This window comes from Stylophora pistillata, chromosome 9 (genome assembly GCF_964205215.1).
Source record: "Stylophora pistillata chromosome 9, jaStyPist1.2, whole genome shotgun sequence".
Lineage (NCBI taxonomy): Eukaryota > Metazoa > Cnidaria > Anthozoa > Scleractinia > Pocilloporidae > Stylophora > Stylophora pistillata.
Window position 1 is genome coordinate 20,336,320 of NC_142527.1, and position 16,381 is coordinate 20,352,700.

The window sequence follows — 16,381 nt, forward strand, 5'->3', positions numbered from 1 at the left end:
GCTGCGTTGCCAAAGCGTTCTTTGAGGATTCTGCGAGCTTCTCGATAAGCGCCTTCTGGGTTCTCCACTAGATATTGGAGTTGTTCCACAACCTTTTTGGCTTTACCACTTAGGTATTGATAAAAGAGATGTAACTTCTGTCTAGCTGTGACTGGTGCAGAATCAATAAAACTGTCAAAGGCGTTTTCCCACAAGAAGAACTTGGTTTTGTCTGACCTACTGCCTTCAAAAACACTGGGCGTCGCTTGCGGTAGTTGCTGTAATTGGGTAATTTTTGCAAGTGCATCTGTAATCTGAGCTGTGTAGTTCTGTGGTACCGGGGGATAGGTGGTCACCGATGCTGGAAGGAATGCTGGAGGATTTCGGCAGAAGCCTCTCGGCGTGGTAGGCTGGTACCCTGGCTTTGTAGTAGAGATTGTTGGAATGATTGGGGCATTTTGACTTCCAGAACTAAACTTGGCAGTAGTGTATACTGGTGAGAATGGGTTCAAGGGTCTTTGAATTTCTTGAACAGATGGTACTAGCGGTGAGCCAAGCGAGGTTGGAGGTACTGATTGTGAAAGGGACTCGAGAAATGGACTAGATGACAAAGATGTGACCGGTACGTTGTGTGCCACAGGTGTTCCTTGCGTAGTGGGTGTAAAGATGGCAGCTTGAGATGTGAAGGTCAATTTGGTTTCTTCGTAACTATTTAGGAAGGCATCTATCGGATCATGAACAGCAGTAGGTAGCAGCAGTTGTTGTTCGTCGTTTGGTTCATTCTCTTCATCCCATGCTGTTTTATAGACAGCTTCTTGGGCTGCGATTTCTACAAGTTCTTTTTGAATCTTCAATTGTTCTAGTTTGCCCTCTTTTTCGGCGATGACTGATGAAAACTTAAGTTTCTCTTGCAGAGCGGCCCTTTTGGCGCGACAGGTAAGAGGTGCCTCTTTGTATGAACTTCTGTTGGACTTTGATTTAGAAGAGCGTCGTGAACGCTGTGACCTTCGTGAGTAAACAGATTTAATATCATCTTCAAGCTTTTTAATCTCTTGCACGGCAGTAGCATGTATTATTTTCCAGGTGTCGTATATATATATATGACTGTTTGTTTGAGGCACGCTGAGTTTCACGTGTGTCAACTGATAATTCCAACCACTCATTGAAAGATCGTTGAACTTCGTCTACTTCTTTAGCCATATCTGCAATTTCCCTTCTGATTTCATCTGGAATTTTACAATTACGAATAAACTCTTGAAAACCTCTTAATTTCGTCTGCAGGTCGCGATCGTTGGCTAATGCAGCCTTTTTCTTTAGTTCACATTGATATTCTCTGCCTTTGGACGTGAGGGTCCTGGGTCTAGTCTTACCAGTGTCGAGTTCAACAAGGTTTGTATTGCTTGGAAAAAATCAACTTCTTTTGAATCAAACGAAGGTTCTTTGGACAAAACGATAGGAATAGGACTAACCTTTGGTCCTCTCGAATTGGTAAGCTCTTTTGGTGTTGATCTTGCCACCTCATCAGCGTTGCTTTGGTCGGTGACACGTCCGCCTTGTTTCGAAGTAAATGTTAACCAAATTCCAGTGTCTTCAGACTTATCCTCCAGTTCTTTCGATTCCGTAGCGAAATTCTTCCAGTTGTCCGCTGGTCTTCGACTGTAGCCGCCGCTTTGCTTGTGCAACGAGCCGCATGAAAAGCAAGGGTATGCGCCAATACGTCTAACAATGAAGTCCATGTTTATTTTTAACCACGGTCAATTACAATGTTACTGTGGGATGATACTCATTAAACTATCCGGATGACAGTAAAAGACTGTCATGGAACATGCCTATGAAGGGGTTACAAGTGAAACTTGACTAGCTCGTTAACGAAACCCCAAAAACATCCGTCCTAGCAAAACGGTTTTTTCTGCTTTTCTCCACGAGGGAACTTATCTTAAGGTCCCATATGAAAACTAGGAATGATGGGATGCGTCATGCAACACAAAACGACTGGGAAGGCGTTACACCTGTTGCTTCTCTTGACTCCCCACTCTCAGCCATAGGATAATTAGGACATCATGTATTAAAATCAGTTTTCCTTGAGGATGAAGAAGTACGTTGTCGTGGTTCCGAGGATATCTTTGAACTAATGTGAGCGCCTAACTTTAGTTTCACTAATTTCACTATCCCGCAAAACACCCACTGTGTTAACAAAGGAAAACACCGAATGTGTACGATCGTCAGTTTTGAATCTTCTTTAATTAAGTACAGTTTGACTGAAAGCAATGAATTATGATACTTAGAAAGGAAATCAAATGAAGCGATAAAATAAATGATGGTTAAACAGACAGATATTTCCTCTGACGGAGTGAAAATTGAAGAAACAAAAAAGGTATCAATCACTGTAATCTCAGGATTAAGGGTAAACTCTAAATTAAAACTAAATCAGAAGTTACATCAGCTGCACACGTCCATAATGCAAAGTTTGAATGTAACACTAGTAATAAAGCTTTAGTTGTCCTAAATGTCAAGCACGAATGAATTGAGATATTTCCTAAAAAGAAATGTTTTGAGTTTTGTTTTAAATGTAGCAACACTGTCGGCATTTTTTATATATTCTGGGATGGTGTTCCATAGCTGAGGCAGGGTTCTCAATAGAATTTAGTACAGCCGTTGCTGTGGTAGTTACAGGTGTAACACTAATATACACGCCCAAAGGGTGTGTAACTTGGGCCAGTAGGGCCCAAGCTGCTAAGGAAGTCTTAGGGCATGCTCCCCCATAGTGTTTTCACAACTTTTGAAAGTAGAAGTTGCACTGAATGGAGTAGAAGTTGTAAGGCCTAAAGGGCCTTGCCTCCTTAGGGGGGTCTGGGGGCATGCCCCCCCCAGAACATTTTGAATTTCAAGACTCTCCGAGACTCATTTTCCAGTATTTTGAGACACAAATTGGCAGATTTTAGACATATGGAACACTGGTAAATGTAGATGCTTTCAATAACTCTGTCACAACATTGCATCTCTTTGGTTCATTCTGGCCCTCTGACAGGGTGCAGGAAAAAAATGAAAATTGTGCACTTTTCTGGAGGCGAATTGTGTGGGAGAAAAAGTTAATTGTGAGGGATTGCGTAATCTTGTGTGGAACAAAAATATTTCGTATCCCACTCTGTAACTGTCGGTAATAAATACTGTCCTGAAGATAAAAAACGCTTGGCCTTGTAGAATTGTTTGTACCTTTAATCACTCCTCAGGTTCCTTGTTACATCGCCCTCCTTTTCCGTTCAGTCTTTCCGTTTATATAGGAGGAGTAAAACTGATAACAATGAGATCCTTAAAGCAAATTTAAGGCCCTGAAATTTGTTTAGGTTGGCCGAGGTACAACCTTGTCTCGAACAGTGAAAACGTGTCACTTGTCCAAGCGAAGACTGGTAACAAAATTTAAACTAAATGCCGCTGTACTAATCTAATGCGACAGCATTGACATGGCTCCTCTTAAAATGCCTGTAATTTTAACAAAACATTCACTAATACCATCCTTATCCTAACACTGTTCAATGTCTGTCAAATGCTAGTCTTTCAAATCACATTGAATTCTCGTTAAGTGGCTCCTCCTCGGGGATTCCCGGTCTCTCTTCATTTGACTCTAATAAAAGGACAAGTTTGTTGATCGGCCACTCTAGTAGGGATCCCGTGGAAGTTCGGACAGTCACTGATCTGACTTGACCTTGGTCATCCGGAAAGGTTGTGAGTACTTTGGCCAATGACCACTGATTTCTGCAAGTGTTGCTGTCTTTCAGCAATACATCACCTTCAGTGAAGTTTCTTCGTTGACGTGTCCACTTGTTTCTCACTTGTAGACTTTGCAAGTACTCTTTGCTCCATCGTGTCCAAAATTCATTTGCAATGTGCTGAACACGTCTCCAGTGCTGTTTACAATGGACATCTTCTTTTTGGAACTTTCCTGGAGGTGGCAGAATAAGCTTTGTTTTGCTGGTGAGAAGGGTACTTTGGGTAAGCGGTAGTGGCGAAAGAGGATCACTCGAGGTGTCTACCGTTAGGGGTCGATTGTTTACAACCGCCTCTGTTTCGCACATTAGGGTTCTCAACGCTTCATCATCCAAACTGTGGCCGTGTTCTCTCATTAGCGCTGCCATAATGTTCCTCGCAGATCTAATTTGTCTTTCCTATACTCCTCCAAAATTACTTGCTGTGGCAGGATTCCTAACCCAATCGATATCATGCTTCAGTAGCTCTACCTTAATCTGATCGTCATCCATGTCTTGTAGCGCCTTCTTCAATTCGTTTTGAGATCCCATAAAGTTAGTTCCTTGATCACTACGTAATTCTCTTATGGGCCCTCTTCGAGAAATAAACCTCTGTAACGCTTGCAGGAATGAATTCATTTCCAAGGAGTGTGCTACTTCTATATGTATGGCACGACTAGCCATACATGTAAACAAGGCTCCATCCTTTTTACTTCTTTCTGGCCCTCTTTCACACACCACAGTCTGAAATAGTCAACCGCACTGTAAGTAAATGGTGGCGCAGGCTCAGCACGTGACTTTGGAAGATTAGCCATGTGACGCATTTTGAGATGAAATGCTGGACAGCTGCATTTCCATTTATGATCCAGTAACCATTTGTGTGTAACTTATTTAAAGTGACACCTCGCCCACTGTGTTGTGTCTTCTAGTGAACACGACGGATAATTAGCTGGGTGGGGTGGCCAGCCTTCGGCAAAATGATAGGATTTTTAAGACTATCTGACAAGTTGGCTGTTTTGATCTGTCCTCCAACTCTCAAAACTCGATTGCAATCTAAGAATGGATCCAGTGAATATAAACTGCTGGTTTTCTGCATAGCAACCTTCTCTTTATCACATTGTCGACTTCCACACTTTACTTCAGTTTGAAGCTCTTTTAATGCTTTAATTTCTCTTTCGAAGGCGTCAGCTTGCACTAGTTTGATGACTTCAACTTCAGCTAAGTCATTCAGCTAAGTCATTCACCATAACAGATGTGACAACAGGACAATCTTTACTATCACATTTCTGTCTGCTGTTGGGTGCACTCTGTGAGGTTTCTTTCACAGGAGATCTGCTTATTGCTTTATTTACGCTCGTCTTCAGCTGCTGTTTGTACTTCATACACAACGCAATTGCTGTTTTTAGCCTTTGCCAACTGGAGAATCTTTCTAACCTGCTCAGCATATCTTTCTTCTTTTCGGAAACAGTAGTATGTACGGTGATCTTCTTCACTTCTGGACTGTTAGGGTCGAGCTCCCTTTCATACTAATCTTGCTCCGGCCAGTGGTTTTCACTTTTCCATAAGAAATCTAAGCCTTTGATCCATTGGGATTTCTGTAGAAAATGTCTCGCGTTCAGACCTCGCGATCCTTCATCTGCTGGATTGGATGCAGACTCAACATATCGCCACTGTGATGGCGAAGTGTAATCTCTTATCAGCTGCACTCTATTTGCCACATAAACATGAAACCTTCGGGATTCGTTGTTGATGAACCCAAGAACTGCCTCGCCGTCAGTCCAATAAAACTCTTCGATTCTCTGATAGTTTAACTCATTCTTCAGCACATCAGCTACCTTTACTGAAACAGCAGGCACTACTAATTCTAGCCCAGGGATGCTTACTGTTTTCCTTGGTGCGACACGTTCCTTGCCCATAACAAAGGAGCAATGTATACGATTGTTGTCATCTACTAACTGCAGATATGAGCATTGCCTGTATCCCGATCCTGAGGCATCAGACATATTGTGCAATTGTACTGAAACCACCTTGTCAAAGTCTGAGGGCTTGAAACACCTTGGAATGCTGATTGTTTCTAAGAGGGGCAGTTGACTTCTCCAATTCTCCCAACGTGACAGGATATCCCCTTCAATGGGCTCGTCCCAACTGCTTTCATGACAAATTTCTTGCAGTATCTGCTTTCCAACTAGGACGACAGGAGCTATGAAACCCAAAGGGTGATAGATTGAACTAATTGTTGACAACATTCCTCTTCGAGTGCAAGGCTGATCTTTCATCTCTATCTGAAACTTGATAGTATCTGATTCAATGCACCAGTGTATGCCTAATGTTCTTTCTATGGGGAGCTTGTCTTGACCTAAGTCCAGACCTTTAATTTCCTTGGCTCTGTCTTCAGGTAATTCTGACATCACTCTCCGACTGTTGCTGACGAACTTAGTGAGGTTGAATCCTCCCTTGGCAAGGTACCCAATCCAAATGGGTACCTTGGAACTTAGTTATAGTTAATTTTAGCAGCTTTGCACCACTTTCCTTCATGGACTTGTTCTGATCTTCCATTTTCTTCTCAAAATCTCTCAATCTGCATTTTCGCCTCCTCTAATTTTAGCTCTTCTTCATAACGCCACTGGCGTTTTTCCTCTTCGGCCTTCTCTTCTTCCCATTTCACTTCCTGTGAGGCCTCTTCACGTAGGTTTTTGACAGTTTTCCTAACATCTTGAGTTATCTCTTCATATTCTGCAACTTGTTTTTCGATCTCCAAGCTCCATTTACGCACGTGGTCTGGCTCTTCTCCTTTCTCTATTTTCAGTGCTTGTATTTCCATCATTTGTTCAGGAACGCTATCAATCTGTTTCTCCAATGTCTTCTGCAATCGCTCTGTCGCCTTCAAGTCTTTCTTTTCTTGAATTCTGGGGATGTCATCTCGCGTAAATTCCAATAGCCGGAATTTAGAGTCAATCTTCTTCAGCGCTTGTTCCAGCTCCGACCTGTTGTTTACACGTTATCTGTGCGCTGTGCTGTGTTTTTTACGGGTACAAATTGATATCAAAGTTATGAATATCTTCAGTTGGTCCTGGCTGTGTCACCACTTTTGTCAGGAATCGGTTTTCGCTGACAAAGAAACTCACAATTTCTTGATATTAGCAGTTTTAATAGCACAGCATTAAGCCTAGCTGTCTCAATTCTTTTTTCCACTCTCTCCCTCTCAACTGTCACACACTCCCACTACTTGTCTCATATATCAAAGGACTCAAGGTTCAAATGAGCGAATTTGACGTCTAGCTGTTATCACCGGGTATTTGTGCATACTTGTGTAATTTTTTGCCACCAATCATTGCAGAAAGTGGGTAGAAAAAAAGAGGGAGAGAGGTAAAATCCCATAAAATTTATGTAACACTAGTACACCTTAGTACACCCTAATTCCTAATTCCTAACTGTTTTGCTGGTTTTAAGACCTCGCTCTAACTGCATGTAAAGTGTATTCATAGAAAACAGTAAACCTTTAGGTTTAGAATAATCAACATTTTCTATACTTGAACTCAAAGGTTTGTTATTTTACTGTTGTTGCATTAACTTAAGTGTTCATTCACAAAGGAAATGTTGCAATCCTTGACCTAATCCACAAGGTACTGAGCATAAAACATTGTCAGCTTAGGAAGCATCTTTGATTTCCATAACTCCATATCTCTGGTTATGCGCTGCACAAAAAAATATTTCTTTGTATATACAACAAAGTCAATCCAGTTCAAACCTGTGATATTGAGAACACCTTGACACTGATAATAGTAGACGTGTGACTTCTTCAGTGTAATTACTCCATCTGGATTTTTTTTCAGATAAAAGGATGAATCTTTGCAACACTCTTCAATAGTCCATTTTACAGTTGCGTGCTTGGTTGCCAAGCCTTTAAACAGGAGTGAGGCTAGAGATGACCTTGTTATGATACAAACCTTGCTGCCTTTCAAATGTAAATCACTTTGTTATCATGCTAACTAGATACAGGTCTCTATCACAACAAGGTCATCTTTAGCCTCACTCTGAATCAAAGGCTTGGCAACTAAGTACACAACTGTAAAATAGCCTATTGTCAGGAAGGGTTGATAATCAACCCACAGTCAGCAACCTCTTCCCCGCTCTTTGACTTGTACATTTCATGAGCAACTTGTTCATTATCAATTCCCCACTTCAATGAAGGGGACATCCGAGATGTTGATGTACTTGTTTTGTTTATGCTTGTGACAATTGATACAGGAGCAATACTCTCCCTTCGATTAGTCACCCTTCCAAATAATGAGGATGTCAATCTTTTTTGTCTCTCTTTAAACCAATCTTTGCTTTTTCTTTGAAGTCTAGTTGAGACCTCGATGGCTGTAGCTGACGTTAGCTTTTAGGAAACCATACGTTCACGGTTTTGACTCGTAAAATGTTTAATACCACGTAAAAACTGTAACAAAACGGTAGCAATACACTAATTGGACACAAATTAATTATAAGAACTGTTCGATAAATACTAGACAAGATGACAATGCAATGAACTCCACGTGGGAACGAATATTAACATGAAACAACACAATTTCAATCGACGATTTACAGTTAAGATTCGTGTTCCATATGACTTAATAAATGGGAAGATCAAACTTAAATCAAATATATTTCATCATACCTCTTTTCCCTCTTAGCGCAAGGATGAGACCTTAAATCGTTTTAATCGAACTCTGAGCCTTGCCCTTGTCGTTATTGCGCATATCTAATTTCTGTCACGCAATGAACGGACCTTACAAACGTCACAATGGCCACAGCCTCCTTTTTGCTAACATCAAGTTTGTTATCAATATGTTGTTGAGTGTCAGGTGACATATCCAGCTCAACATCCAAATGTGGCATATTTTCAAATAATAAATCTCTTTTAAAACTATCACCAGACTTTTCTTGGTTTTTCTTTTGAACTGTACTGCTTGTTTCAAAAGTCTTGTTTAGTTCAAAGTTATTACCAATCAAAGTTGCGATGTCACCCCATCAGCTATGGTGGAGAAATAATCAACAAGTATTTCAGACACCTGTCTTTTATCTTTAACTGTGGTACCCTCTACTTTCAACTGGATGTCTGTGATCGTCGAGCAGTCCTTTTTACTCAGGAATGGCTAATGTTTTGAAAAAGTCCCTTGGGTCATTCTTGAGGTCAGCAGCTTTGATTTTCTAATAGTTCTTTATTGCAATCCGTCTTTGTCTCGTTGCCTCGTTTCTTGTCTTACGCCTAAGCTCCTAGGTTTCTGGAGTTTTATTTTTCAAGTACTTTACATTAGCCTTTCGTTTGGCTCGAATTGCACTCTTCCATTCAGGTGTCATATATGGCACATCTTTATCACGTACTCTTATTTTCTTTACACGTGCTAGATCATTCAATACATCATTCATAATTAGATTCCAGGCATGTACTTGATCGTCAACTTTGTTGAATAATTGGATAATGTGCCAAGGAGCCATGTCAAGGTGACACTTGAATAATTCTGGATCAAAGTTTTTAAAAAATTCTAAAATTAACTATCTTGGGTTTGTTCAGATTAATTTTCTGCTTAACTCTTTTCTGCTTGAGTTGTTTTAAGGGACTCTTAAGAATTTAGATACACCCATCACTTTTTACAGTATTTTTAACATTTTTTTTTTGCTCAGAAGTATGGATAACTATATATCAAATTAATCAGCAATAAATTTTGCATCTATAAATTTTATAATTAATTTTTAATTTTCATAAATTATTAACTGATTATAAATGAACTAATAATTAGCATAATTTGTTACTAAATTATCTTAGTGAAATTCTCAAAACAAATCTGCATGTATTATAAAGAAGTTTGAAAGACTTTATTTTAAGGTAATGTGAATAAATTGCTGTAAGCAGTTCAAGAAGATTCAGGATAACATCCTAGAACCATTTTCCCTAATAAAACACCATAGAAAAACTAAAAAAGTTCTTGTTGCTTGTGCCAAACTGAGAAACAGTTGCTGTTACTGTTCAGGCACAAATGTTCATCACGTCTCACATCTGATCATTGATCTGGCTGACCTTGGCCTCTTCTCATGTTTGTATTGATGGGACAAACGAGCTGAACAAAACGCACAAACTCTTGGAGGGCCAATTACTGGAATGTGAGGCCCAACATTTTGCAACCTTGGTTCCAGATTTGCATCAACTCGTCTCCTAGCAACAGGGATGTTGTTGGCAATGTATTCAGACATCAGGTGTGTTGCCAGAGTCATTGTAAATGTCTAGGATGTGAGTCTCTTACCAGCTTGTGTGGCTTTGTGAATTATAGAGGCATTGTTGATTGAGGTTTCTAACTGGTGAAAAAACACTCTGGGTGGCCAATGCTTACATTTCCATCCAACACTATAGTAGCGATTGTTTTGATCTGCACGATCAATCCCACACATATATTTGTTATAGTCATGCAGTAATGGTGGGCATGGTACAGAAGCTGCTCCTCCCTTGCTTCTCCTTCTAACCCCTCTTTGCTACTGTGGAGTATCTGTTGAATGTTCTGGACTGTGCATGCTACTTAGAAAGTGGACAGGCTTGTTGTCTTACCATGATACTGCGAGTATTTTTTGGCAGCTTCTCCAGGACCCTGATCCACGAGCAGGTTTTGGTTTTTGAGGAAAAATTAGGTCTTTTGGGAAGTGTTTATTATTAGCTTTTACAGTACCAAGACAATCTATGCCCCTGGCAAGTAGCTTATGTGCCAAAATGGGGCTTGTGTAGAAATTGTCAGTTACCAATATGTAGTTTTTGTCTTGGTAGCCCGCTGTTAGGTCAAGAACAACCCTTGCACCCAATCCAACTTCTGGTGTTTCTTGCTCAAATTTTTTTTCAGAGCAAATCTGCTGCCTGAGAATGTAGCCACTGTTTCCATCAGCCATTGCCCAGATTTTGATCCCAAATCTGGAAGGTTTCTTTGAAACAAACTGGTGAAATGAAACCCTCCCCCTAAAAGGTATCATTTGTTCATCGATGGCTAACCACTGATGGCTTACCCACTCTTGGTCATACTTTGGTAGAAGTTTGTCCAAGAACCTTCTCACTTTGTAAAGTTTGTCAGGTGAAGGTTGGTCTTGGCCATCCCTTGGTTGAGGTTTGTCTACTTTCTCATCACAAAACTTCAGGTACCTCATGATACCTTTGAATCTCTCTCGGCTCAGATGTTCATTCCATTTCTCAATTTGAAACAATCGGTATTGTTTCTGTCAGTAATCATGAAGATCTGGGAGTTTTAAGATACCCATAACTACACAAACCCCAATGAATGCTTTCATTTCACCTTGACTTGTTATTGGTCTCCATGGAGACTTATGTTTGTCAGGATTATCAGCTCTTTTTTTTCTGCATTTTTATTTGTCATTTCTCTTAAAAAATTCAAATAATGCATCATCGCAGAATAACTGGAAACAAATGGCTGGACTCGACTCACCTCCCCACCCACGAGTTGGACCAGGTCTGAGATGGAATTCGGGAACAGTGTTGTTTAGATTGTTTTGATTCCAAATAAACTGCGGTTGTTGTTGTTGTAAGCGTCTTGCATGGTTTTGATTACGAGTCGTTACTCTTCGACATTTCCGAGGCCTTGGTGGATTGCTTGTTGTACTAGTGTCTGTAGATGCATCGTCCCTTTCATTTAAAAGAAAAACTTGGCCCACTGTGTCTTCATTGACGAATGCAATCTCTAATACTCCGTTCAAATCAACATTTTGATTGTCATCGCTGTCAAAATCACTGCCTGCTGACTCGATGTCCTCGTCATTTTCAGCAAAATTTCTCCCTCGAGATCATTTGGATAGCCATAAATGTTGTCATCAATGGCTTGTTCTTCGTCTGAATCAGAGTCACCAAAATCGCTAAAATCACTGTCACTTTCGAGTGAAAATTTCCCAGAAAACTTCCCATTTGAACAACAGGCCGCCATTTTTAAATCGGTGATAATGATACTTCGAAATTCGCGCCATAAATCCACAGAAACATACTTTAAAAGCCTTGAAAAATTACTTTATTTGCCAATATATAATCTGGCGATGACAAAGTCATTCGCTGATTAGCACTGCCTAAACTCAATTAGTCAGGTCGGGCGGAAGGACAACCAGAGACTGGAGAGGGTCTCCTACACTTTTCACTTGAAGCGTGACTGAGTGATATTTTTCTCGTGAATCCAGATTTTAAATTATTCAGGCTCCGCCCTTTTTCATTTGTTGCCTCGTCACATTCAGAGGGTAGAGTTACTTTCTTCCTATAAATATTTTATGAATAGACTCACAATTTATAACATTCTGTATTCTTGAATTATTGCATCCTGTGTTTTTAAATTACTAATTAATGCATCTTGAAATTTTTATACTTTTTATCTTGTGAATTGCGCGTGTGTAAGAGCGAGTTGTAGGTATGATGTGATGAATGGTGCTCACTTGCTCACTTGGTTGGTTGATTCCTGTAAACATTTTTGCTATTTTAGGCTTTTGAATGTATTTGATAGTTTTGGCGAGTGATAAACAGACGAATGGCGACCTTTTTTGCTAAGGGTAGTGTTGGGGTGAAAAAGAAGCCAATGATAATCTTGAAAGAGTAAAAAGGTATACGTTTTTCATTTGTGAATTAATGAAAGTTTGCCCAATCTCCGAATACACTTTTATCTCTTGCAGCGTATATTTCATTCATGGCATCAATACTTCTATTTTTAAATGTTTACATCCAGGGAAATGATTACTGTGTCCGAAAAAGGAAAAAAGAAAACAAAGGAAGTTAAGCAAAACAAGAATTATACTTGAGGACGGCAGATTTGAACCATCTACGTCGCCACCTTGTAAATCTCACCAATCACATTGCTTTGTACCGTAAGGCCACCGACACTCTGTAACACCATCTTGTGAAACTTTGTTTAAATATAAATTTTACATTTAAAATGCTGATCCTTTGGTAATTTCAACTGTGGGCTCAAACGCCTTGAGTCACTGCTTGCCGAGACGCTCGCCGACAGTCCGATTTTGAAGTGTCGCTTATGGCCAACTGCTCGTAAAGTGACTTGTTTGAAGCTTTTTCGGTATTCCTGGAGCTGTATCAACATTGGAAAGTGGTTCACAAGTGGGAACTGCAGCAAAAGAAGCTCAAGCATAAGTTCAATCAATCGATACTACTAGAATATCTAACCATTTCAAGAAATGGTTACATATTGTAGTCTACTCGGATAGGGAAGAATAAATGGAGGTCCCGTCTCCTGCATCTATTAATTAGTTAATTTGGTTAGGCAGGGGACGTTAAAGAACCCACTTCACGAGATTACTGTGATGTGGTCTGGCCTGGTTACTGGGAATTGGGGGGAGGGGGCATCTGTCATATTCGCCTTTATTTGATTGTAGACTGCTTAGCAGTCTGGTAAAAGTACCCCATACAGTGATGTAAAGCGCCATGAGCTCAAGATATGAGTGCTATATAAATGCAAGTTATTATTATTATTATTATTATTTCTTCAATGGTGTAACTCGCACTGCACTGTGTATGCTTATGTTATTAGTGCACTGGTAAGTTTGTAATGTATGTTTCCAGATACCTTGAATTAAGGATTTTTTTTCTTAAAAATGCATCCTGGAGTGAGGAACAGGAAGTTCTAAAGATGAGGATTGATATCACTCAAAATGAGTGTAATTATCAGTTCTCAAAACAAGGAATATATATGCACTAACAGGGAGTGATAAACACTGCCTAAAACTGATAACAGAGTCCTTACTTTAAGGTGACTAAAGTTTCTCGTTGTAAGACCTATTATTTCCCAAAAGAGAGCACTTACTTCTCAAAGATTGTTAAATAATACATCATCCCTATGTCCTTGAGACAAGGATCTTAACTCCAGGAAGTGGTTCTTTCTATCAATATTTTGTGCATGTAACACAGGTTAGCCAGGTCATACAACAAACTCAACAAGATCTTTTAATCTGACATAATAAACCCAAATTGTGCTTTCTTTAAAATGTTTTACATTATTTTGAACTTAAGATACATGTACAGCACCAAGTTTTATTTTGAAGCAAGGCTTAAGTTACACCTCACTTCATTTGATTTATATCAAATTAACAGCAAAGTGACCTGGCTTTATACCTAACACCAATCCTTCAAGAAATGGCACAGCTACATGTTAACTTAATATGCTGAAATTTTAACTATTCAATAAAAGTCTTTATGCAGCTTTACCAATACTGAAATAAACAGTATATAGTGGCTTCATGACAAACACAAATTTCTCAAGGAATACGTATAGTAGCCTTTCCTTTGAATCATACTGAAGATTACTCTCTCTCTTTGTCAAAAATCTTGCTACAAATTTGCCTATACCTAAATGCTCGTCATAGAGGCTCTACACCTAGGACATATTCTTCAAGAAATTGATACAGCAAGTTTTATTTTGAATCATATTGAAGATCAAAACAATAATAAGTTGACAGTCACAACAACAATCCCTTTACAAGGATGAATATCCTTGCTGGTGTATGACTATAATTCGGTCAACAAGTGGTTTATATTTAGTTTGAGATTCTTTACTCTGGTTCAGTAATTTTTTGTATAATAATCACATGATTGTAAGTAAAGATTACAAATGGTAGCAGTTTACATTCCATGCTTATTCTTCTGGAAGTTATAAATTTATGATTTATTTTGACAACCACTTTGATTGTCAGTTGAAATTAAAATTTTTTGTGATTTAGATGTAACAAGGATATTCCTAATGCTTTATATTTAGGGTAAACTAGGAACACTCAAAACCATGCTCTTGTTTCATGAAGAATCACAGATATTTAGTACACGTATGATGTGCGATCCTCGCAGTAGATAGCACTATTTATGCAATAGCGAAAATCAGACCTGAAAAAAAATCAGGCCTGTACGGGACTTGAACCACTGACCTCTGCGATACTAGTGCAGCGCTCTACCAATTGAGCTAACAAGCCAACTGGGAGCAGGCCGTTGCTGATTCGTAATAAACCCGTGAAAGTGATAAATGAGATGCAATGAATATATGAAGTTCATATATTTTGAACTGCGGTATTAGATACGTATGATGTGCGATCCTCGCAGTAGATAGCGCTATTTATGCAATAGCGAAAATCAGACCTGAAAAAAAAAATCAGGCCTGTACGGGACTCGAACCACTGACCTAAATAGCGCTACCTACTGCGAGGATCGCACATCATACGTATCTAATACCGCAGTTCAAAATATATGAACTTCATATATTCATTGCATCTCATTTATCACTTTCACGGGTTTATTACGAGTCAGCAACGGCCTGCTCCCAGTTGGCTTGTTAGCTCAATTGGTAGAGCGCTGCACTAGTATCGCAGAGGTCAGTGGTTCGAGTCCCGTACAGGCCTGATTTTTTTTCAGGTCTGATTTTCGCTATTGCATAAATAGCGCTATCTACTGCGAGGATTGCACATCATACGTATCTAATACCACAGTTCAAAATATATGAACTTCATATATTCATTGCATCTGATATTTAGTATGTTGAAAGAAAAATGAATGTGAAAACGTTTTTCAAATTATATTTAGTTATATTCCCTTGGGAATTTGACAAGCACAATTCCACAGATATTCTGAAATTTTGGCAAGCATTCATCATAAATCTAGTTGGAAGAAGAACCTTTCTACATAGAATGAATACTTGCTAAAAGCAAGGATTTGAGATATTTATTCAATAGTGGAAATACCCTTAAAATGAGAATTCAAAGTCATAATTCTCAAAACAAGGAATGTAAATCTTATTTTAAATGGTGGTATTTTTAAAGTGAGAAACTTTCATTGGAGAGTATAAAATTCTTAAAAGCAGAAATCTTGATCCTTACATTTGAAGGAATTGACTCTCAAAATAAGAAAAAAATCCTTGTTCTGTGTATCCACTGACTAACAATAAGAATTCCGAAAAACAAAAGTTAGAGTGGTGTGAACATCATTGTACTTGTTTTTTCATCCTTGTGCTGATAATTATCTCAGAAGTGCAAAACAGGCTTCAAGGGTACTTCTCAGTTGCAACACAAGCATAGGCATGAACATAAGCTAATGTGCAGGTGGGCTCAGCTGCAACATAAACATGAGCACAAGCGCTCAGTCGATGTTACGTTAAATAATGACATGGTTGGTATAAGCAGTATAGTGCTTGCTGATTGCCTGAAAGACTTACGCTTATGTTTATCCTTACGCTTATGTTTATCCTTACGCGTATGTTTATCCTTACGCTTATGCCAACCAAGTCTTAACTAGACAGTATAAGCATAAAAAGAAGGAAACGCTTTGATAATTTTATGCATATATGCTTATCCTTATGTCCGTGCGTTCCATCCAGCGTATAAGCTTTTACATACCTATCCCTATGCTTGCATCGCAAGTAAATACTGAACTCAATATTGGAACAATAGTTTTATGATAAACAAAACAGCACCCTTTTGAACTTTCATTCTGCAAACCTTTCTATAAAATCTGGAACAGTGACTGTCTTGCACCAAATGCTGATCAGGCCATATTCTCTGTCTTTGAGGCCTAATTTAATTTCACATCATATTCCTCATAATGCTCATTTACCAGTCTAACGATTCATACCTTAGTATGGAAATCAAACACCCATTTCTAT

At 39.1% G+C, this 16,381-nt stretch overlaps 2 protein-coding genes across 2 annotated transcripts; both read right to left on the reverse strand.

Moving 5' to 3' along the window:
- Positions 1-3,539: 3,539 nt before the first annotated feature.
- Positions 3,540-4,112, reverse strand: LOC148723730 (uncharacterized). Its single transcript, XM_088734485.1, has one exon. The coding sequence runs from the start codon at positions 4,110-4,112 to the stop codon at positions 3,540-3,542; it is 573 nt and encodes a 190-aa protein (XP_088590611.1).
- Positions 4,113-5,248: 1,136 nt separating this feature from the next.
- Positions 5,249-6,130, reverse strand: LOC148723731 (uncharacterized). The gene has a single exon (XM_088734486.1). It carries the CDS (start codon positions 6,128-6,130, stop codon positions 5,249-5,251), a length of 882 nt encoding a protein of 293 aa, XP_088590612.1.
- Between the last annotated feature and the right edge of the window lie 10,251 nt (positions 6,131-16,381).